The sequence below is a fragment of the Taeniopygia guttata genome, chromosome 30, assembly GCF_048771995.1.
Source record: "Taeniopygia guttata chromosome 30, bTaeGut7.mat, whole genome shotgun sequence".
NCBI lineage: Eukaryota > Metazoa > Chordata > Aves > Passeriformes > Estrildidae > Taeniopygia > Taeniopygia guttata.
The window spans coordinates 8,500,293-8,523,603 of record NC_133055.1 but is presented as its reverse complement, the minus strand read 5'-3'; the positions used below and the strand labels follow the sequence as shown (position 1 = coordinate 8,523,603).

At 53.2% G+C, this 23,311-nt stretch overlaps 2 protein-coding genes across 2 annotated transcripts in view; one reads left to right on the top strand and one right to left on the bottom strand.

Moving 5' to 3' along the window:
• The window catches only part of LOC140680874 (uncharacterized), a 989,054-nt gene that overhangs the window by 152,955 nt on the left and 812,788 nt on the right, over positions 1-23,311 (top strand). Inside the window, 1 exon segment of the mRNA XM_072919755.1 lies at positions 20,424-20,438. Coding sequence (XP_072775856.1) covers positions 20,424-20,438 — 15 coding nt within the window.
• LOC140680879 (uncharacterized) overlaps positions 1-23,311 on the bottom strand; it is a 90,565-nt gene that overhangs the window by 65,942 nt on the left and 1,312 nt on the right. The window contains exon 2 of the mRNA XM_072919766.1: positions 5,789-6,255. Within this exon, the coding sequence (XP_072775867.1) occupies positions 5,789-6,255 (467 nt within the window). The remainder of the gene's footprint in view (positions 1-5,788; positions 6,256-23,311) is intronic.

The window sequence follows — 23,311 nt, the reverse complement described above, 5'->3', positions numbered from 1 at the left end:
CCTCCGTCTCTGAATCCCAGGTGGCTTCCGGCAGCTCTTCCGAGCCGGCGGAGCTGCTGCTGGGCTCCGAGTCAGAAGTCGAATGCCAGCGCATTTCCGGGGCTCGGTGCCTTTTTATCCAGCTCCGAGCTTGCTCCTCCCCACAGGGGTGGCACCGCTCCCGCCCCCCCAGGCTTGCCCTGCCTCCTGCAGGGGGAGGTGTCTCCCTTAAATGGTAGTGGCCTCAGGCGCGGCTGCCGATTGGCTCCGCACTCTCTGCTGCTCTCCGCCTCTTTCTCCCACGCACGCGCGTCCCTGAAACCGCGCGGCTCCTGGCTTTTCGCGCCGAGACCGCCCGCGCCCCACCCCTCTCCTTGGCGGCCAGTGCCATTTTCAAAGGGGTGAGGTGGCGGCGTGGGTAGGGTCTCTTCCCAAGCCGCGGTTTCTGCACCTCTGGCTTCCCCCGCCAGCCCTCGCCGAAAGCATTCCGCGCGCTGCTGAACCTCCGGCAACGGGTCGCGGACCGGCGGTGGCGGGACGGACGGGGAAGCCGCGGTTTTTTGGGGGGTTTCCATGGTAGGGATTGGGCTCTGATCCGGGGAAGGAGGTGACGCGCCGGGCCCCCCCCGGATCTCTGCTACCGGGCGGATCGTCCTCAGGGGCGGTCTGCGCTCCCGCACCCACCCTGAGCCCGGGTCTAACTAATAAACACATAAGCGCCGCGCTCCATGTCTCCTGCTCTTCTATTGCTCTGCACAGGGCTTTCTCTACTTTGCCCCACGCTTTAAGGCTCTTGCCACTGCCTGAGGATTTCGTGTCCTCGGCCAGCGTGGCTGTGCATTTTTCCCATATTCTCGGATGCATGGCATCCACTGGGCATTCAGTCGCCCCAAGCTCAAGCAGCCTTGCTATGGCAAGATAAAAGTCTTTGAGCTTACACTCGATACCCCACTGCTTATAAATCGCACTTACGACCCTGGTGATGCTGTCCATGACGCTCGCGGGTCCTGGGACGTCTCCCTGCGCCAAGATACGGTCTGACCGCTCCGGCCGCTGCCCTTGTCCAGGCGAATCCCGCTACCCGAGCGAATTTCTCTTCCCGGGTTTCGGCACCAGATATGTTGCCTTTATGAGAGACAACGGCGACCTGGTTGCAAGACGACAGCACGGCAGCCCGGCCTCACCCGGGCTACTCGGACTAACGACACACGCTGACACCAATGTGGTGGACGGTCAAAAGCATTTATTATCTTATCTCATGGGTTTAAATAGTCTTGGGGGACTTTGCTACGTCAGAGGGGGGTTGTAGGGTCCCTAGGGTTAGTCAGGAGTGGAAAACTACTGGGTTAGGTGTGGTTACATGCTCTGGGGTTAATAGATAACGTGAAGCGGGGAGAAGGGGGAAGGGTCTTTCTTTCCGTCACATCCCGAGATCTTCCGTTCGCCTGTCCCTATCTACCACACTCCAGGAACACCTGGATCCCCCCAAATAACACCTGGGACTGCACAAAACCACCTGGACCCACCCAAAACCCACCTGGACCCACCCAGGGACAGCTGGACTCGCCCCCCAAACTCACTGGGCCCCCCAGAACTCACTGGGAGCCCGCTAAAACTCACCTGGATCCTCCTCTAAATCCACCTGGGACCTCCAAAACCAACCAGGACTCCCCCAAAACCCACTTGGACCCACCCAGGAACATCTGGCACTACCCAAACTCATTTGGACCCCCCAAAAGCCCACCTAGAGCCCCCCAAAATCCCACCTGGCCCCTCCCCCGTGACATCACAGGTGTGGTCCCTCTCCTCCACTCCCCTGGGTTTGAATTTTTGGGTCGATTTGTGTCGATTTTTGGTTTTCATTGATAAAAATCCATCCGGGGGTGGGGCCAAGGCTCATTTGGGGTGGGGCTTCAGGAGGGGGCGGGGCCAGAACCCGGAGCTGGGAACTAAAAGGGGCGGGGCCTAAGGGCCCGGGGCGCTCAGTGGGCGTGTCCAACAGCAAGGGGCGGGGCCAAAACACTTGCCGGGGTCTAAAGAGGGCGTGGTCAGTGTCTGGGGGTTCATCCTGCCGTTCCCACCCCCCCAAATTCCCCAGGACCCTTCCTCACCGCCCCTCCCCCACCCATGGGACACACCCCGAAACCTCCCCAGGCCCTGCCTCCTCAGCCCCCCTGAGCTGTGTTCACCTGGCAACCCCCAAATCTTTGGGAATTCTCACCTGGGACCTCCTAAAGCTCCCCTGCACCCCTCCGAAATCTTCTCAGGACCTCCCAAACATCACCTGGAACCCCCCAAAACTCTCACCTGAGATGCCCAAACTTCTCCTAGGGCCCCCAGACCTCACCTGGGCATCTGAGAAACCCCAAATCCTTGGGAATTCTCAGCTGGGACCCCCCAACCTTCACCTGGGACCCCCAAACCTCACCTGGGACACCCAAAACCCTCACCTGGGACCCCCCAAAGCTCACCTAGGACCTCCTCAAAATCTCCTCAGGACCCCCCAAAAGCGGCCCAAGGTGGGGCGGGGCCAGGGCGATGACGTCACCTCTTCCTCTTCCCCCTCTCCGGCCGCGCCGCGTTCCCGCGTGTCCCCAACTGTCCCCGGCCGTGTCCCCTCCCCGGAGTGTCCCTAGCGGCCATGGAGCCCCGCGAAGTGCGACAATTCTGGCGGGGGGGCGGGAGGAGACAGGGGGGACACGGGGGTGGCAGAGGGGACAGAGGGGTGGCAGAGGGGTGGAGGGGACCGAGGGTGGCAGGAGGGGACAGGGGGGGAATGTGGGAGATAGGGGCAGACAAAAGGGACAGAGGGGACAGCAGAGCCCCCCAGGGAGGGGACAAACGGGACCACAGGAGGGCACAGGGGCCACTGTAGGAGGCCACAACTGCCACCAGGCCCCTGACACCTCTCCTGTCCCCTCCCCAGCTGTCCCCAAACCAGCTGCTGGAGGCGATGGTGGCCGTGGTGGCCACACTAGGTGAGCTGGTGGCCACCATGAGAGAACTGATGGCCACCGTGGCCAGGCCGCACAGGGACGTGCTGCTGGCCGTGTCCCCAGAGTTCCTGCATGTCGCTGTGGGGACCTTGATCTTTCACCTCCAGGATGCCCTGCGCCACTACCGTGTCCCCTCCCTGGGCCACCGCCCTGTCCCCTCCCTGGGCTAGACCCTGGCCAACCTCGGGGACACCCCAGGGACCACCTGGGCCTGTGTGAGAGCCCTGGCCAGCGCCAGGCGTGTGCTGGACAGGCTCATGGACAGCTGGGCCCAGCTGGCCAAGGCGGCCACCGAGCTCTGCGATGCCTGCAGGGATGCGGCCACCGGGAGGGGACAGCGGCTGGAGCTGTACCTGGGGCTGCTGGGGGACTTGGGGGCCGCGTGTGACAAAGCCACCGCGTTCCCCCAGGAGCTGCAGCGCCGGCTCGGGGACAGCGAGGCTGCCCTGGAGGGGACAATGGAGGTGTCCCCTGATTTCCGTGCGGCCTTGGTGGCCACAGCGGCCGAGGCTGAGCAGCTGTGGGAGGCCAGTGCCCGCCTGGCCACGTGTCACCTGCTGGGGACACTTGGGGACATCAACACCCTCTTCTTCTGTCCCTCTCCTGGCCACGGTGGCTGTGCAGTGGCCGAGCGGTGCCAAAGAGCCATGGAGGACATCCCGAGGCTGCTGTGCACAGAGCAACATCACCACTGGGCCGTCATCAGGCCGGTGTCACCTCGGCAGAGGCTCGGGGACACTCTGAGGGCACTTTGGGAGCACTTGGGGACACTTTGGGAAGGTGTGTGGTGACGCTGGTGGGGGCGGGGGGGTGAACGAGCCTCCCCTCAGTGCCTTGCAGGAGACCCGGCTGTGATTTGGGGGCCGGGGGCGTCCCCAAGCAGCCCCCGCTGCTGAGCACTGACCCTGCCCCGGGGGGTGCCGGGACCCCCCAAAAACCGCACCCGCATCCCCTTCAGTGCCCCCGAACCCCCCTCGAGCACTGACCCCCCCTCACCGGGCACTGGGACGAGTGGAGACCCCCTCTCGGTTTTCTGGGGGTCGAGATGACCCCGAGATTGTGAAAAGTCCTTTTCTCGCAGCCCGCGCGGGCAGAGAAGGAGTCGAGATGCGGAGCTTTGCTTCTCAGGGCCGTTTATTTTCCCTTTTCTCTAACAGCTTTGTCCGCTCTGCTGAGCTCTGTCTAGCAGGTCGGTCTGTGGCAGTCTCCCTGCCCTCAGGGCGCTGTTTGCCTTCTACACTAAAAACTACCTGTACTGTGTTTACAATAACGTGCCAATATCTATCATTTATGTTGGACAGTGTGTCTCTACCTTCAACCAACAGAAAAGTGTCACCATCACAGCAACACATGGAGGGCAAAAAGAAGGAGAAGAAGGTCAGGACACACCCAGATCCCTCCACCTTGTCCCATTGAACCCCATATTTTAAAATGTTAAATTCTACTTTTCCACCCTGTGTTAATTCACCTACCACGCTACTCAAACCCTTGTGCCTTGTAATTCCTCATACAAAGTTGGCAATTTTCTCCAGGGGCTAAAACCACAGCCACCGGTGTTCTTGACACCATGCCAAGGTCTCCGAGGCCCCTGCCAGGATCTGGAGCCATCCAGGGCAGCCAGAGGGATGTCCTGGATTCTGACACCCCCCAATTACCGAGCAGTGGGTGCCCCCCTGGCACTGCCCCCCACTCACTAAGCACCGGGATAGGGACCAGACCCCCCTCGAACCCTGGGAACCCCACAAGCACCAGGACCCCCCAGGCAGCGCCACCCCCGTGCACCGGGACAGGGACCGGGCCCCCCTCATGCACCGACCCCGCCGAGCACTGGGCCCGGACCCCCTTTGTGCCCCCATCCATGACGGAGGTTCCATCCCCTCCGCTTTGACCCCCCCAGAGCCACGGGACCCCCAGGAACAGTGCAGGGACTGTGGGGGACCCCAAGGGCTGGGGGGGCACGGGGGGTTCACCAGCACTAGGGGAGTCCCTTAGGGTTTGGTCCTTCCCCCCCCCCGCCGTTGTCTCCCAGGACCCCCTGTTATCATCAGCGCCCCCCCCAATTTACTGGGACCCTCCCATTAACTGCTTCCCCCCTTCCCTGACTCACCCAAAGCGCTGGGACCCCCCGAGCTATGAGCCCCCCACAGTGCGCCAGTACCCCCCACTCACCTCCCATCCCCCATCCATGGGAACCCACCCAAATCACAGCAGCACAAGGAGAAGAAGCCAACACCTTCCCCACACCCAGCATGGATCACCAGGACCACGGATCAGCAGGGCTCTGCCCAACGGGGGTCACTGGGGATCATCCAGCCCGGATCCTCCCATGGGGGATGGAGCTGGAGCAGCGCACCAAGCTCTTCCCTCACTCTCTTCCCTCACTCCAAGCTCTTCCCTCACTCTCTTCCCTCACTCCAAGCTCTTCCCTCACTCTCTTCCCTCACTCCAAGCTCTTCCCTCACTCCAAGCTCTTCTCTCACTTTCTTCCCTCACTCCAAGCTCTTCCCTCACTCTCTTCCCTCACTCCAAGCTCTTCCCTCACTCTCTTCCTTCACTCCAAGCTCTTCCCTCACTCGGGGCACTCACAGGGCTTCCCTTAGTGGTGCCTCCGTTGGTGCTGGGTCAAGTTTGAGCTCCTGGAGAAGCTCTTCCCACACTTCCCACACTTGTAGGGCCTCTCCCCGGTGTGGATGCGCCGGTGCCTGGTGAGGCTGGAGTTTTGGTTGAAGCCCTTCCCGCAGTCGGGGCAGCGGAAGGGCCTCTCCTCTGTGTGAATCCGCTCATGTAGGAGGAGATTGGAGCTGGTCTGAAACCTCTTCCCACACTGGGGACACTCGTAGGGCCTCTCCCCAGTGTGGATGCGCTGGTGTGTTCTCAGGTCTGAGCTCCGCCCAAAGCTCTTCCCACATTCCAAGCACTCATAGGGCCGTTCCCTGGTGTGGATCACCTGGTGCTCAATCAGGCCAGACTTCTGTCTGAAACCCTTCCCACACTTCCCACACTCGTAGGGCCTCTCCCCGGTGTGGATGCGCCGGTGCACGGTGAGGTGGGAGTTTCGCTTGAAGCCCTCCCCGCAGTCGGGGCAGCGGAAGGGCCTCTCCTCTGTGTGAATCCGCTCATGTAGGAGGAGATCGAAGCTGGTCCGAAACCTCTTCCCACACTCCCCACACTCGTAGGGCCTCTCCCCAGTGTGGATCCTCTGGTGCCGGATCAGATGGGATCTCCAGCTGAAACCCTTCCCACATTCCAAGCACTTGTGGGGCTTCTCCCTGCCATGAGACTTCTCCACCAGCTCCGAGCTCTGGCTGGATCTCCGCCCGCCTTCCTGGCTCAGGGGGGCTCTTTCCTCCCCGCAGCTCCCTGGGCTGGGTTTGCAGCTCCTCCTCCTGCAGCATCTCCGGGGCTTTTCTTCCTCCTCCATCCAGACACGCCCAGGGAATGAAAAATCCTGGTTTGGGGAAAAAAACAAGAGGAGAGCACCTTGGACTGGAGGTTCCTCCTTGCCCCAGTTCATCTCAAGAAGTCATTGGGAATCTTGTGTCTGTAAGAACCTCCAAAACACCAAGATTTACCCCAAAAATTCCACAAACTTCAAGATACAGATCAAAAACTCCCCAAACATCACAAGTCAGCAAAAACCTCCTCCAAAACATAAAGAATCAGCTGCCACATAAAACCAAAGCACCAATATTTAGCCCAAGAAAGCTCAGAAACACCAAGATCTACCCCATGAAAATCCTGGATCCCCCTCCACAGTCACCTGCTGCATGTGGGGGGAGCAACGCTCCTGGGGCTGGAGGGAGGCTGCAGATACAGGGAGGGGTGGAACCTTCTGCTGCTTCCTCTTTCTGCTCCTCCTCCTCCTCCTGTGTCCCTACTCTTCCTCACACTCCTCTTCCTCCTGCTATTCCTCCTTCTCCTGCACAATCCCACCCTCTCCCACCACCTACATCGTTTGACCATTTTGTTCCTCAAGCCTGCTTCTCCTTCCCTTCTCCTCCTGCCCCCAGGCCCAGCACCCACTGCCGGCTCCCTCTTCCCCCCAGACCCACAGCATCCCAGCCGAGGGGCAGGGATGGAGCTGGGGCAGGTCGGGCTGGGGCAGCGCTGGGCTCTCGGCCGCTCCTGCCCGCACTCGGTCCCCACTGCAGCCGCTCCCGCCAGGACAGCGCGGGGGGGCCCGGCCTTGGCGCTGCCCCACTCCCACCTCCCCAAATTCCCCTCGCGGGGGCGATGGGGCCGAGGGGGGGAGTCCAGTTGGGGAAGGCTCAGAGGGCCAGGGAGCTGTACACAAGGGAGTGACAGGAGAAGGAATCGGTTTCAGAAAATGTTATTAATTGATGACATAGACTGCTGCTCAGCCAAGGCCCTGCTCTATTCATGAACTTCCAGAAGAACAACAAGGACTTAACAGAGCCATGAATATCATTTGCTATATAAAAGCAGTGAGCATACTAAGGGAGTATGTAGTAGGTGGATTGGGAAGTCTGTAGCTCTCAAGTACTTCAGCCAATGGGGAAAGCAGAGGGAGATGTGGCTGGGAGAATTAGGGTGAAAAGGAGGCTGTGTCCTCCAGCAATTGGAGAGATCCCATGGGGAATGTACCATGGCTGCTGTCATTTTTAAGAATGAAATTCCATTTACAGGACTCCTCTGTCTGCTTTGTGGACAGAATCCTCTGGTGATGTCAATTTTCCCACACACCCTGGGGCAGGGAGTGCAGCTGAAGGTGCCTCACCCACTTTGGGTGATCGGCTCCCTTGGCTGGCGGCGGCACCGGGGATTGATTGGGGACCCGGGAGTGACCAGGAGACAAACGAGTGACACATCAGGGGGGTCTGTGAAGAGTCAGCAGGGAGAGAGCACTGAAAATCTCATCAGTGAGTGCCCCGGGATCTTCGGGGAGTGAACATGGGGAAAGCCAGGGAGGGGTCCGGGCCAAAGGGATGATGATCCCAAAATGTTTCTGAAGGGTCCCTTGGGAGAATGTTGAGGTAGTTTGCACATTCCCCCAGAGGTAATTAAGGACATGGACACCCAGGGGGGCAATAAGGGAAGGGGAGAAGGGATTTGGACAACAGGGGATGGATGGTGTTGGTGTGCTGGGAAGGGATCGGGTGAAGGGGAGTGTGCAGCAATATGGTTCAGGCAAGAAGCAGCAGGAGGAATCTATGCGGTAAGAAAATGGATGATGGCAAAGAGGAGTAAGAGAAAAATACTCAGGATTGGGATGTTTTTCAGCAGGGTCTTATCCTGACAATTTGCCAGCTGATACTTTGAATTCCCAGTTTCCAGGAGAGGAAAAGCAGGAGGTCAGGATGTCAGGGGTTTCTCTGTGGTGGGCAGCGGCAGCAGCGGGTGCAGAGGTGCGGGACCGGGAGCAGGGCTGGGGGCCTGTGGGGAGCTGCGGGGCCGGGCCGGGGCTGTGGGGCAGCCGGGGCTCAGCGCCGGGCGCTGCCTGAGCCCACCAGCCCCGGGCAGGGCCGGCAGTGGCCCCCGGCCCCCAGGAGGCTGCGGGACGCCCCGGCCGCTGTCCGGCCCCGGGGAGCTGCCGGCCCTGCCCGCCGGGGGGGCCGCCTTTGGACACTGCGGCAGGACAGGCACCGGCTCTGCCACACGGGCTGTGCAGGGGACCCTGAGCACAAGGAGCAAAACAAAGCAACATCTGGAAATGCAGATTTTCATGGTTGGACATAGAAGTGAATTTTCTCAGGCAGCCAGTCTCAAAGCAATCAGTGGTCAGGTTTGGATATTGGCACCGGGAGTGGCCACTGAAGGCATGGGCACGCCTCTGAGAACACAGGGTTCAAAGCAAGAACTCCCAGCAGAACTGTCTCTTTGGAGAGTGCAGACTCTCCCCCGCCCACCACGGGCTGGGTGGGGGAATGGAAGCCCTGCGGCCTGGGAGGGATAGGCCAGGGGGAGGAAACCTGAGATGTCTTTGTTTTAGCAAATTTGACTTATTTTAGCAGTCAGGGCAGTCCAAGACCTTTAACCCTTTCCTGGGAAATGAAAGCTTTGTGAAATATTACTCCTCCTCCACTTGAAAGAGAAAAGAGACAGTCTGGGACCTGAGATGTTCGGGAAAGAAGGTTGGGGGGGAGATGATGGAGTGGCTTTTGGCTGGACTTTTCTTGTAAGCCATTGACTGAACCAGTTTCTCCTGCAACAGAGACTGCATCTTTAGGGGGATGCAATGGTGAGCCAAGAGACCTGCTTCAGCAAATTCCAGCACAGGAATGGAGTGAACAGAGGAAAGCTGAGGAGGGTGTGGTGATGCCCTCTGTCTTCAGGAAGAAGAAGATCTCCGTTTGCACCCTCAGCCCCAGGGGAGGAGGAAAATGGGGGGGGACTGTGTTCCCAAAATGAAAACTGAACTGTTGTTTCTTTTGTTCCTTGGCAAAGCATCCTTAAAGGAGCCCTATGAGCAGTCTGTCCATGCACGGCGGTGAGGGCACTGTGACATGGCAAGGAGAGTGTCACACTGGCACATTTTCTCTGGGCAGTGCCATGTGTGACATGGAAACACGAGAGGTGGCAGTTGTGTTTCCTGGGGGTCTGTGGCGCAAGAGAGACTCCTCTCTCCCCTGAAAGACTGAGTATTGATTATCTGAAATGTGATGACCTGATTGCGGGTCCAAGTTGTGTCCCACTGTGATTTGTTGGAGTTTGGGTGCAGGGAGGAGGAATGTTTTGGAAGGTTTTAATTCTGGATGTAGTGTGTATCTTTTATTATAGTAGTAGCTTAATAAAGTTCTTTCTCCTTTATTTCTAAGCTTAGGCCTGCTCTGCTCTGTTCCTTATTGTATCTCACAGCACTTATTTGGGAAGCTGGATTTCCATGGGGACACAGGCACTGTGCCAGCATCAAAACATGACATGATGGTACTTGAAGGATCAGGATTTTCTGTTAAGGATTTGGTTTGGGTCCCTGCAGAAAGGAAAGATTTTGCAGAAAGCTCAGCAGCTCTCAGAGGATGAGCACCCACAGGCAGTGACCGGGGCTGCAGGAGTGGCAGAAGAAGGCCCTGCAGCACTTGGGCACAAAGGCACAGCAGCTGAAGGCAAGGAGGGATGAGCAAAAGGCCAAGCTGAAGGCAAAGGCCATGGCAGAGTTCCCACAGCCCCTGAGGGACCAACCCCAGCCAGCACCCAGGGGACGGCCTCGGCCACAAGCACCTGGCAGAGGCATTGCCCTCCTGGCCAGGGCAGAGCCCACCCAAACAGCCCCTGGGAAGGAGTCAGGGTTCCAGCTGCAGCCCACAAGGACACTGCAAGCACAGACAGCAGCACCCTCAGGAGGAGCGAGTCCACCCCTGCATGGACATGGATTGTCAGGGCTCTCTGAGCTCCCATCCCACCGGGGACCCACCACACTGCAGCCCTGGAGAACATCCAGGCTGGGTCTGCATCCAGAGGAGGCCTCTCCTGATGGACACAGGGGCCTCTCCATCCACTCTGAATCTTACACCTAAGGGGGGAACATTGTAAAGGAGTGTTTTCATTATTAAGGGAACAACTGGGAAAGTTGAGCTGGTGTCATTTGTTCAATCACTATTAGGAGCTGTGGAGGATAGGTTTGAAATAAACCGATTTCTTTTCTTCCTACTGTGATTGTAATTATCTAGGAAGGAATTTGATGGTGGCATTGTAATATTGTAAAAGGTGATACAGAGGCTATTGCTGCTGTACCTTTGTGTCAAATGTCTGGCAAGGCCTATGCTGAAGGGAACCCAGAGGTGTGGGCAGCCCCAGAGGGAAAATTTAATTTGGATCCTCTCCAAATTACTTGGAAGCAACCAGGACAAGTGGGGGCTAAAAGCAACACCCTGTTCCAGGGGAGGGAAGGAAGGGCTCACAGCCTGGTATGGAGTCCCTGCTAAAGGCAGGGCTTTTGGAGCCAGGGATGTCTCCCTACAGCACTCCTATCCTGCCACTCAGGGAATCAGATGGCTCCAATGAGGAGCACAAGAACAAGTGGTAGACAAAGCCTCTGTGAAATGGCTGAATTTTCTAGATAAAAAACAATTTTTGAGTATTAAGGGAAAAAGTGCAAATGGTGGAGAAAAACGTTAAATATTTGGGACATATTTAGACTGAAGTTACGTGGTTGAATGACCAAGAGAAGGTGTGGGCAATCTCAGAAGTAACGTTATCCAGGACCAAAAAGGAGCTGCGACAATTGTGAGATTTAATAGAGAATTACACAGCCTGGATTGAGAATTCTCTGTTCCAGCCAGAACATTGTAGGACTTTTTAACCCAGACAGCCTACACGTTGTTGTATGGACAGGAGAAAGAGAATAAAACTTGAGAAAATGAAAAACCAAAAATATTGATGCCTCAGCTGTGGCTCTTCCAGACTCAGAAAAGAAATTGGAATTGTAGGGGAATGTTCAACAGGGCCATGCCAAAGGAATTCTTGGGCCAAAACGTTTCACCCAGTGCCCAGAGTGGCCTCATTGTCTGCAGAATTGTGCAGCCACAGCTTCAACGGGAACCGAAGCCCAAAACCTGATGACAACAGGATCTCCAACTGTTCCAGTCTGCCATCAAGTTCAAGCTTTGATAACCAAAAGAGCCTCGCAATGGATGAGCAGTGCTCGGTTATTACAGTGTGAAACTTGTTCAGTGGCACAGGAGGATTCAGAACTGAGGACAGGTGAAGGGTTTAACCCAGCCTCCTGTTTGAACAGCCCCCAGAGGGGCTGGGAAGAAACCCAGCACTGCATTCAACTGACACAGCTCCAGACCCAGCCTGGGGGAGATTCAGGAGACATTGCCTGGCCTGAGGCAGAAAATGTCTTTGTGGATGGCTCTTCAAGGGCAGCAGAAGGGAAAAGAGTTCCAAGACACGCTGTTATTGAGGAAAGGGAATCAGACAAAGCCCAGGTTACCCCCCATGGTCAGCTCAACCGGCACAGCTGTGTGTGCTTGTAAGAGCCTGGCACTGAAATGCCCTGAGCAGGAAGGCTTCAATATCTTCTGGTGACACCATCTCACCTAACAGGGGGGCAAATGCAATTCTGATTGCTCAGCAGCCACTGAAAGAAATAATTAATATAAAAGGGATTGTGGAAGCCATAGACTCAAACAGCAGAGCTCATTTTACAGGAAAGATCCTCCAGGGGGTTATGGCAGCTTTAGGAATACAATGGGACCTCCAGAACCCCTGGCACCCCCAGAGCTCAGGCTGGGTACAAAGAATGAAAGGGGATGGAAAGAAACACCTTTGGAAGCTGGGGATAGAAACCAAGATGCCATGGGTACAGCTTTTGCCATTGGCTTGGGCAAGAAGAAGAGCCAGACCCAGGGCAGATATTCAATTATTTCCCCTTGGAATTGATCTCGGGAATTCCTTACCCTGGGAATTCTCCACCTAGTGCAGGGTGGAGATAAGGGATGCACAGTTAGAGCAGTCTGTGGCCAGAATCCTGTCTCTGGTGCAATCTCTCCCCCAGGAAGCTGGGCTGGCACAGAGCCTGCCTTGGCACTTTGCTGTTGCCAACATCCCAGCAGGACATCGGCTCCTGCCTAAGGAGTGCAGAGCAGCACCACTGGTGGCCAAGTGGCGTGGCCCGTGCCAAGTGGCCCCGAGGCCAGAAACAGCCGCCAGCACAGCTGAGCACGGGGGGACCCCTCAGCCTCGGCTCCAGGTCTCTGCAGCCCCGGAGATTTGCACTTCCCGCCTGCAGCAGGAGGATGGGAGGCCCCCTCTGAGCCTGCACTGAAGGCAGCGCAGCAGCAGCCAGGGCTCCACAGCGGGGCAAGGCCCTGGACCTGCCCACACATCCTCTGCTGAAATCCTCGGCCTGGCCACCCTCCTTTGGCAGCTCCAGCACCGGGGACAGCCCTTGCTGCCACTGCTGCAGCTTCAGCGCTCTCTGGGCCTGCCCTGCCACAGCTGCTGGGCAAGAGCACGGGACAACTCCACTCTGGCTCTCACTTACACTCACACACTGCCCTGCCTGCCATGGCATTGATGGAAAATACACCAGCTCATAGATTTTAACACTGTTAACCTTTGATTTCTCTACTCAGGCTTGCTTTGTCTTGGCCCTGGGGAAAGAAATGTTAAAGGTTTTGTTAAGGGATGTTACACCACTCAATGGAGATGAGTTTAACATCTCAACACACTGGGAATGGCCCAAAAGATACCCACAAAGATAACGCCCAGCAGCAAAACATCAACCCCAGCAGCAAACAGCAACCAACACCTACCCCAGACACTGCCAGGGCTGCAGACACCTGGTCTGCAAAAGGCTGAGAAGGAAATCCAGCACTTCCCACCTCATTAACAGCAGAAGCAAAGAAATCCGGGTCCAATAGGAAACCAAATACTAAAAACTGCACAACTTGAAACTTTGGAACATTAAACCAGTGGATTTAGACTGGTTCTGACTGTATCAAGTTTGGGAAAAATCTAGTAAAAGCCACGGAGGTTTTACTCCGATAGTATTTTATTTATTATATAACTCCGATATATTTTACTGATACTTTACGTGTCATGGAACGATTTTCTCTGCACACCCGGGCTTTGTGGGGATGGAATGATTTCTGTTGCCATCCTGGCCAGAATCAAGGAATGCCTTGACTCTAACAATAAACATATTGTTGGAGTTTTTCTTTTTCCTGCAGTTTCAGTGCTAAGTTTAGAGCATTAGAGTATTTTTAAATTACTCCTACTTCTATATTGCTGATTAGGTTTGGGTCAGGGATGTGAGAATGAGTTTTTACTTAGAGGAGAAGGAGAAAAAATTTAATTGACTTCGAAATGTTTTGTGTATGTTTCTGCGTGGCTCTTAGAGATACAAAAAATTTGATCTGGGTTCTTCGACGTTCACCTTAAGGCAACATTTTGTGAAGCTAGAAGAGATTTAAAGGTGACCCTTTAACTGATAAATAGAAGATTTGAAGGGAAAAAAATAAATAGAAGATTTGAAAGAAAAAAAAAGAAAAAGGAGCAGGTTGGGGAGGGGGGGGCACATGTGAGGCTGCTGAAGCTGCTCTGGAAGAGAAGCTGCATTCCAGGAACCCAGGAGGAGCTTTAGAAATGCAAATTAACACTGCTGGGGCAGAGAGGGGACAATGTACCTGGCTCTTCTTGCCTGGGGCAGGAATTGGCTGATTCCCTCTGCCCCTCACCCCAAGCTCTGCCTGCTTGCACAGATGGAATCTGCACGGCTGAAGGCAGAGCCCATGGTGAGGATCTGACTCTGAAACAGAAATGGCTGAGGCTGCAAAGGGAAACAGAAAATAGAGAATGTTGTGAAAACTTCACTAAAATAAGGGGGGGGGGGATCATTCCTCTGCCCACTCCAACATCTGCTGCCACTGTCTGTGCTGTACAGGGTGTATCAGAGCACTGGGGCTTTTGCTAGAACAAGTTCAGAGAAATTAGTTGGAATTCAAGTATTTGATGATGTATTCAGAAAAATGCAGTCATTGATGCAGCCTCAGCCTGAGGGAGCACCCAGAAATGGGGAAAAGATGAAGGGCCACCAGAACAAACCCTACAACACCATGGACCAGCCCCTGGGAACCCAAACCAATTCATAACAGGAGACAGAACCCATTTATCATTTCAATGGCATCATTAGATTAAAAGCTGTCCTCAAAAGAAGAAGCAACTAGACAGCTCCAGCTCCTGACCTTCCTGCTGACCAATCCACTGAAAGAGCAACACAACATTTCACATGGGGATGGGATCAGATTATCTGTGAGCAGAAAAAACAGGAGTTTGTGGAGAACTAAATGATTCAAACTGCTGTTGGCAAAGAGATGACAAAGGTAAAGTGGTGAAAAAGATTAAAAAAAAATAGGTGAACAGTTTATGTATTGGTCCAAACATGGAAAGGATGGGAATGGGACACGCTTTCGTGGCTCCCCGGCACACCAGGGGTTAAACGAATGCTGCTTCTCCTCTTCTGTGCTGCAGCAACTCTCATCTTTTTACCATGCTCCACACCTTGGCAGTGCAGCTCATCCAGCAGCTGAGCCAGGGGATGCAGGTGGCAGCCAGGCCTCCTGATCCACAAACGGCTACAAAAGGACAGGGAATGAGGGCACCGAGAATAATCCCAAAACCAAAGAGGACCCGGGAAGAACAAAACAGAGTCCAGGAGTGAATCTGCCTGGTGATAGGGCCAGGCACTTGTAGATAAGAAAGTAACGGGGGAAACCATCAGTTCCAATAAATTTCACAAATTGAGCCACACAATTTCTCAAAGTCCCGCTAAATTCCCGAACTTCCAGGAGAACAAAGGCTTAAGAGAGCCATGAATATCGGCTGTTATACAAAAGGAGGGTGCATATTAACGAGGACAGGCAGCAGGCGCATCGGGAAGTCTGAACCTTCCAAGGACCTCAGCCCGTGGGCAAAGGCAGAGGGAGATGCGGCCGGGAAAATGAGGATAAAAAGGAGGCTGCGGACTACAACCATGGCAGAGAGCGCACGGCAAATGCCCCACGGCCTCTCCCCCTGCTCGGCAATAAAGTCACTTTTACAGGACTCCTCGCTCTCCTCCGGCCACAGAAACCTCCGGCGACGGGAATTTCCCCGCACGCTCCCGGCCGCGGGGCAGCCCCCTCGGTCCTACCCACAGCAGCCGGGCCGAGCCAGCGCTGCTCCGGCAGCGGCTCCTGCCCAGCCCCGGCGGGAAGGAGACCGCGGGCAGCCGCTCCCGCCGCGCCCTCAGCCCGGGGCCAGCACGGGCCGGACACGGCACCACCGACCCGCCGCAGCCCCCTGCCGCCCCCTCCGCCCGCAGCCAGCCCCGAGCCCCCGCAGAACCCAGCGCGGCTCCCACCTGCGCCGGGGCCGCCTCCGAGCTCCGCCGACACCGCCTCACCGCGCTCCGGCCGCTGCCGCCGCTCCCGGGCCCGCACAGACGCTCCCGGCGCCAATGGCGCCGCTGCCCGCCCACGGCCGCCCTCAGCCCGCCGCCGGGGCCGTGCTGCGCCCCGCTCCCACCAATCAGCGCGCCGCAACCGCGACTGACGGCACCAGCGGCCAATGGCAGCGAGCTCGGGGCGGGCTCTGCGCACGGCCCAGACTCGCCCCGCGCTCTCAGGGCCCCCCGCGCTGCGTGAGGGCAAAGCCGGAGATGAGCAACAGCCCCGGGACGGGCCCGGGCCCGAGGCGGGATTGAGCTGCCCACACAAACAAACTTCTCCGCACCTCCCGCCACGGCTTTCCCGGCCCTGCGCCTTCCGTGCCTCCGCCTCTGCGGGAAGCCCGGGAGCCTCCCTTCTCCTGCCCCTCACTCGTGCATCGGTGCTTCGCTTTGATTTCCCCCAAAAAGGGAAACCTGCCCAAAGCCCTGTGGGTGAGCGGGGGAGGGGAGAGATTTCTGGCAGAAAACTCCAAAGACTCAGAGCAGGATAAGGAGAAGTCAGTGCAGAGCCTTAAATGCAGCTTTCCCCAGGCCTCCCTGCTCCCAGCTGCACCTCCTCCCCCGGCAGGGCAGGAGACAGGGAATGGGGCCATGCTCAGCTCATCCCCCGCGGCTTCTCCCTCTGCTCAGGGACAGGAGTCGTTCCCTGCTGCACCCTGCGCTCTCTCCCAGCCGAGACTTCTCCAGGAACTTCTCCGAGCCGAGTCCATCCCCTGGGGCCCCCTCCAAGTGCTGCAGCGTGGGTCACTGTGCCACGGGCTCGGTCCTGCCAGGCCAGGCTGCTCCAGCGGGGCCCCTCTGCCCACGGGGTCACAGCCTCCTCTCAGGCATCCCCGAGCTCCAGCCTGGCTCCTGCAGGGGCTGCAGGGGGATCTCTGCATCCCCACGGACCTGCAGGGGGATCTCTGCATCCCCACGGACCTGCAGGGGCATCTCTGCATCCCCACGGACCTGCAGGGGCATCTCTGCATCCCCACGGACCTGCAGGGGAATCTCTGCATCCCCACGGACCTGCAGGGGGATCTCTGCAGCCCCATTGTAATATATGTTTTGGAATAATTCGTGCTTATGTAAAATATACATCAAGTCAGTTGTGCTTGTACAAAAAGATTCTTAAAGTGTTAAAAGACCAGAAGCAGCAGCCGGGGCTGCAGAAACCACAGATGACAGAGAAAGAAAGACCTAATTTACAAATGAAAAAACGTGGCTCATTGCAGAGATGGGCTCTTTCCGGGGGCAATTCAGGAGGCACCCAATGTGATTAGTAAGGGTAGTCAGAAGCTCAACCCAGACTGAATCACAGGAATTCTATCCCTTCCCCCTCCCTCTTCAAAGGGGGAAATCAGAAAAATACTCGGATTATTGGGATATTGTAGATTGTAGATTGAAGGATGCACACAGGCAGTAAAATTTTTGTGTGAATAAACTGACAGAGGAGATGATATAAAATGGAACAAAGAAGATGATGAAAAACTAAGAAAACTGAAGTTAAAACTAGCCCCAATATCAACTTTAAGCTTACCTTCACTAGCAAAACCCTTTCATCTGTATGGAAATGAAGAAAAGGGGGTAGCTCATAGGGTTTTGTTTCAGGAGTGGGGAGGAGTAAAGAGACCCGTGGCTTATTTATCAAAGATGTTGGATCCAGTAAATCAAGGCTGGCCAGTGTGTGTTCAAGCTATAGCAGCTACTGCAATCCCGGTAGAGGAAAGTCATAAACTGACTTTTGGAGGTAAATCAATTGTGTGCACACCTCATGCAGTATGAAATTTCTTCTGATTTGCATTGTGATTTTTATCTTGAAATACATAACTTACTGTACTCTAGGACTGAGAAACTAGTTTACAGCTGTGACATAGCAAAACCTGCCATTAATGTATTTTGAGTTGATGCAGGCTGTTCACTCAAGTGGTTCTCAGTGTGTAAAGTTAAACTAAAGGTAACACCAGCTGCTTGGTAGGTCAATGAGAAACATTTTTTCTTCCAGCCAGTCCTTTTTCATGTACCCAAATGTGTTTTGCTTTCTTCGTTTTTTTTGTTTGTTTGTTTGTTATTTTTTCTGGAAGTGCTAACTACTTGCAGTGTAGCTGGAACAGCAGCTAGAGTTGTTCATGCATGACACTTCTGAAAAATAGGGCTCATTTTTTCCCCAGACTTGGAGGTGGCTACATATAGAAAAGGGAACCTACAAAGCCAGGTGAAGAAAAGGTTTCAGTATATTCTAATGTAAGCTGTTAATTTTTTTACTTTCAGCATCACTGTGGGTGTGTGACACATACACATTAAAAAGATGGTGGGGGGATCTCTGCTTGCTCTAGGTTTATTTCTTGAATGAGTTAGAGAGCTGTGAGGAAGTTTTGGGCTCCCTGTGTGGATTACCCAGGCCTGCAGGGAGGGCTTGGCCATGATTCCCTCTGTGCTGCAGGCAGCCCTGCAGCGTGGCAGCAGTGGCTTGCCTCTGGTGAGTTTGCAGGCAGGGTGCTCCAGCACTGCAGTGCTCAGGGGCAGTTTCCTATTATGACATTAAGGCTTGAATTCAGGAGCGCCTCTTCCCACCAGGTTATTGTTTGTACCACAAGGAGCCTCTTTGGACAGTGTTTCCTGGCAGTCGAAAAGAGAGTATTGCAGAGAAAAATTCTTCACTTGCTGTCCTCCCCCTGCCCTCAACTCTATTCATATTTTGTCCATTCCCTCTTCAAAATACAGATTTGTAAAACTCATGCTCTGTGTCCTCAGATGTCCTTCCCAAATCAAACCTTGGCTTCCTTGCAAATTGCATTGCACTAACTAGCATTGCCTTAAATTTGTTTTGGTGCAGGCAGGGTCACTTTGGAAGTAAGTTGTTGTTTACTTTGTTCCTGCAACCTTTTCAAGCTTGTGAATGGAAAAATTGTGATAGCAAAACATGTCTTTATTTGTGCACTGTCAGCTGTGAGTGGCTGGTAGCCTTGGTGGAGGGGTGCCGTGAATTACAGGCCTGCAGAACACGCATAACAAAAGTAATTTACTTTGTAAGGAAGTTGAAAAGGGGGGGAGAGGTGATTGGCAGACTCACCTCTCCAGGATGTAGGATTAATGTTAGAAAGTGGACTGATATTGGAATGTGGCTGCTGAAATGTGAAGAGAGAAAAAGAAAGAGAAAGAGAGAGAAAGGGGGAGAGAGAGAGAGAAAGAGAGCGAAGGGGAGAGCGAAATACACCCCCAAGGTCCCCTCAGCCACAGCTATCTGTAAGTTCTCCCCGATTCCTGCTAGGCAGAGTGACAACAAGGAGGGGGGGAAGTGGGGAAGGACAGAGTTAAACCCAAGGCTGTGAACAGGACCACCAGTAGAGATAAGATCAAGGCAGAGATTGTGACTCTCACAAAGTGGTTTATTGTCTTAAGCAAGATTTCTTTTTTCTTTCTGATTGCTGTTGTTAAGAAGAGAAGGCTTTTGTTCTGAAGACTAAAAGTGTGTAAGACTAAAACAGTTAGATGTTACCCAAAAGGTAAAAGGCAAGAGATGTGATACATCTCATGTTAAAATTGGCCTGGTCTTTTTTATTTAACTAATTATAGCTCACAGGAAGAAGAATTGGTCTCTGCAGCTATTAACACAGCTGGATACAAGAAGAAGAAGTGGCTGTAGAAAAAGAGTTTAGTTAAACTCAGAAAGTTTTAAAGAAAACTAATGGTAAAAGTTAATGCAGTATTGTCTTTCTTTTAACACTGTGCTATTAAGAAATCCTTTCCAGGTACCACTGAAGCAGCAATCCAAACCACGGAAAGAGGGTGAATTCATGCCAGCAAAACCAAAGGACTTGTGAGGAAACTTGAGGAATGGACTATCACATCTAAACCAGGTGATACCAAACTGACTTCCAACCAGGACTGGGTGGTAATGGTTTGGGAAGATCCAAATGATCCAAGGCAGGTACAAAGAACAACACCTCACTGAGAAATAAGGCAAAGCTTGCATCACTGGTTCTAAGCCCTGCCTGAATAAACCCTGAGACGCCTCCGACACCTCCTTGGCAGAGGAACACTGCCACTTCAAACAGGAGGGTCGGGAGTGTTTCAGTCAAAGAGTTCTTATAGCCTGGCCTCAGCCTGTGGCTTGTACAGGGAAGAAGGGAAATTGCCATCAGTACTATACTGTATATTTTATGTGATTCATCCCAATACTGGACATGCTAGCTGGGTTACAAGTGAATGTTCAAATTATGGGAATAATTGGTGTTGTAGCTCACAAAATCTATGTTCTTGTTGCAAGAGGTATCGAGTACTGAATCAATTCCCTCTACAGATAGAACCCAAAACAACTGAAGTAATAACTTTGTTTTGTGGATGGATTATTAGTGCCTGTTGAGTGAGAGATACCTGAGGAACGGTGGGAAACCACAGTTAAGGAGTGTCTAAAAGGACTTGCCTAAAAAAATGAGTAAAAAGGAGTGACAAGGGAAACAGAGGGCAAGCCTGGACTGAGCACTGTACTCACCACCGAGAAGATCACACATACCTGCTGTGGGAAGCAACCCCACAGGCAGGGGAGGTGGGGGTATAAGCCATGCCAGACCTCTGTCATTCCTGTTTCTGTCTCTCATTTGTTGTCTTTTCCCTTCTGAGATACCAGCAAGATCATGTCCCAAATGCTAGAGAAAGTATTACACGGAAAGGAACCAAAGTTCCTTTTTGTTACACACACCCATGTCAACAGCCACAGACCCACCCAAATTGAGTACCTGCAGGCAAAATGGGGAAAAATATTGGATTACAAGGAATTTAGGGAAAAGTAGTAATACTTGGGGCATGGAATGTCCAAAAGGAGAGAGATGGATTTGTTTTACATTTGATCTTAGAGATATAGTCCAAGATTTGGTAAAAAGGCAATTAGTAAACAAAAAGGTGAAACCAGCACAGCAATCTAGCTCTGTATTAACCCCAAATTATATACTGCATCGCATTATAGGACTCCAAGCAGTTATAGAGGAGATAACAAACAAAGCTGCTCAGGCACTGGAATTAATACTGAGTCAGCAAAGCCAAACTATAACTGCAGTGTATTAAAATAGGTTGGCTTTACGCTATTTATTGGCTAAAGAATGGGGTGTACAGATTGTTGAAAATAGATGGCAATGAGGGCGTCATCCTGGAAAAAACAAAGGATATCAGAAAAAAATTATGACCCTGGTATCAGTCCAAAAAAACCCAAAGGGAAAATAATGTTAAAAACTAACAGGTGGGGTAATGTATTGAGAATGGGATGGTGGAAGAAATTAGGATTCTTCCTTTTATGTGTTACAAGTGTTTTGATATTTCTTCTTTGTTTAATCCCATGTTTTATTTGATTACCAACAGAGTCCAAAGAATGCAAGAGGATAAGAAATATTGCTCAAGCCAAATGATTTATAAAGAATAAGAGGAGGGATTGTGACAAATACATACTTACAATTGGCTTTTCGCAAGTGTTACAATGAATATTATATGTGTCATGCTAGAAAGTTTATGCTGTTCCATAGGATCTCAATTCCATATAATCCCAGTCCTGTTTGTCCCAGTCCATAGGATCCCAGTTCCATATTTGATCCCAATCTCTAGCTGATCCCAGTCCCTATTTGATCCCAGTCCATATTTGATCCCAGTCCCTATTTTATCCCAGACTATATTTGATCCCAGTCCGTATTTGATCCCAGTCCCTAGTTGATCCCAGTCCATATTTGATCCTAGTCCATATTTGATCCCAGTCCATATTTGATCCCAGTCCATATTTTATCCCAGACTATATTTTATCCCAGTCCGTATTTGATCCCAGTCCCTAGTTGATCCCAGTCCATATTGCGAGGACGCTGGACTCCAGGACGCTTTGGGTGGATGGAGACGAGAGATCTCTGAAGGCTGCTCTTAGAATATCTGGTTTATTAGAGAGGGTGAAAGGCCCTGCTTGGAGTCACCAGACCTGACCCGTGGCAGGCCCAAGGGCGTGGGGGAAGGGAGAGGCAAGGGGTAGAGGGAGATAAGAGAGGATCCCAAGAGGATGTTCCAGGAGAGGGGCAGTTCCAAGAGAACAGAAGTTCCAAGAGAGCGTCTGGCTCCTCAGGGACTCCTTGTCAGGGGCTTCAAGGTGGGCTGGAACAAGACTCAGGCCAATGGGGTCACAGACTCCTGATGCTTCAGGGGAGGGTTACAGGTGTGGGATGAACCATACATTGGGGTGAGATCCAACAGTCCATTTGACCCTTGGACCTACCTGTAGGTAAGGGCATTGTTCAACCAGAAGGGTGGATTGTCTTCGTCCTGGCTGTACGATTGTGTTCTACTTGTGCAGTAACTACGGTTTGGTATGTCACAACTTGTTACCATCTCAGTCTCTGTATTTTCTAAACCTTTTGCCAGGCAGTCATATTTATAAGGCTTTCCTATTTGAGCTTCCCCAACACATATGATCCCAGGCCATATGATCCCAGTCCATATCTGACCCCAGTCCCAATTTTATCCCAGTCTATATTTGATCCCATTCCATAGGATCCCAATCCATATCTGATCCCAGTCTCTATTTGAACACAGTCCGTATTGATCCAGGTCTCCAGTTGATCCAAGTCCATATGATCTCAGTCCCAATTTGATCCCAGTCTGTAGGATCCCAGTCCCTATTTTATCCAAGTCCCTTGTTGATACCAGTCCATAGGATCCCAGTCCATATTTGATCCTTGTCCGTATTTGATCCCAGTTCAGTTCATTCCAGTCTGTAGGGCCCCAGTCCCTAATTGATCCCAGTCCTTAGTTGATCCTAGACCACAGGATCTCAGTGCATATTTGATCCCAATCTCTGGTTGATCCCAGTCTATATGGCCCTGCACACATTCCAGAGGTCTGGAATTTCAGCTCCCAGCCAGGAAAAGACATTCCCTTTGCCCTCAAAGGCAAAGCTCTTGAGAAGGGGCTGAAAGCCAAGTGGAGCAAAATCCTACAGAGACATTTCACTGCTGGCCTCCATCACTTCAGCTCCTGAACTAAGAAATAAAATAATAATTGGGAAATAAAATAATTAAAAAATCAGGGGTGGGTCATTGGGGGCAGAGGGGGCAATTAAATTAGAGGAGGATTCAATTAAATCAGAGGAGGATCTTTGGTGCTCCCTGAGGAAATTAAATTGGGGGAGGGTCTTTGGAGGTCCCTGGGTCAACGGAGACACGGAGAGAGAAACAGAGCAGGCAAAGAGAGGTGGGAGGGAAAGAAGGACACAAACACAATCAGCTGAGAAGGTGGTGCCCTGAAAAACAGAACTGCCACAGACTGGAGATGAACAGCAAAGAAATCACTAAGTCTGAAAGTTTTATTTGCTATCAAATACATCCCAGCCACCCAGCCCCACACAATCCCCATCTCACCGCTCCAAACTGGGATCCCACTTCTCCCAATCTCCTCCCAAACCCATCTCACCCTGGCAGCTCTGGATTCGAGT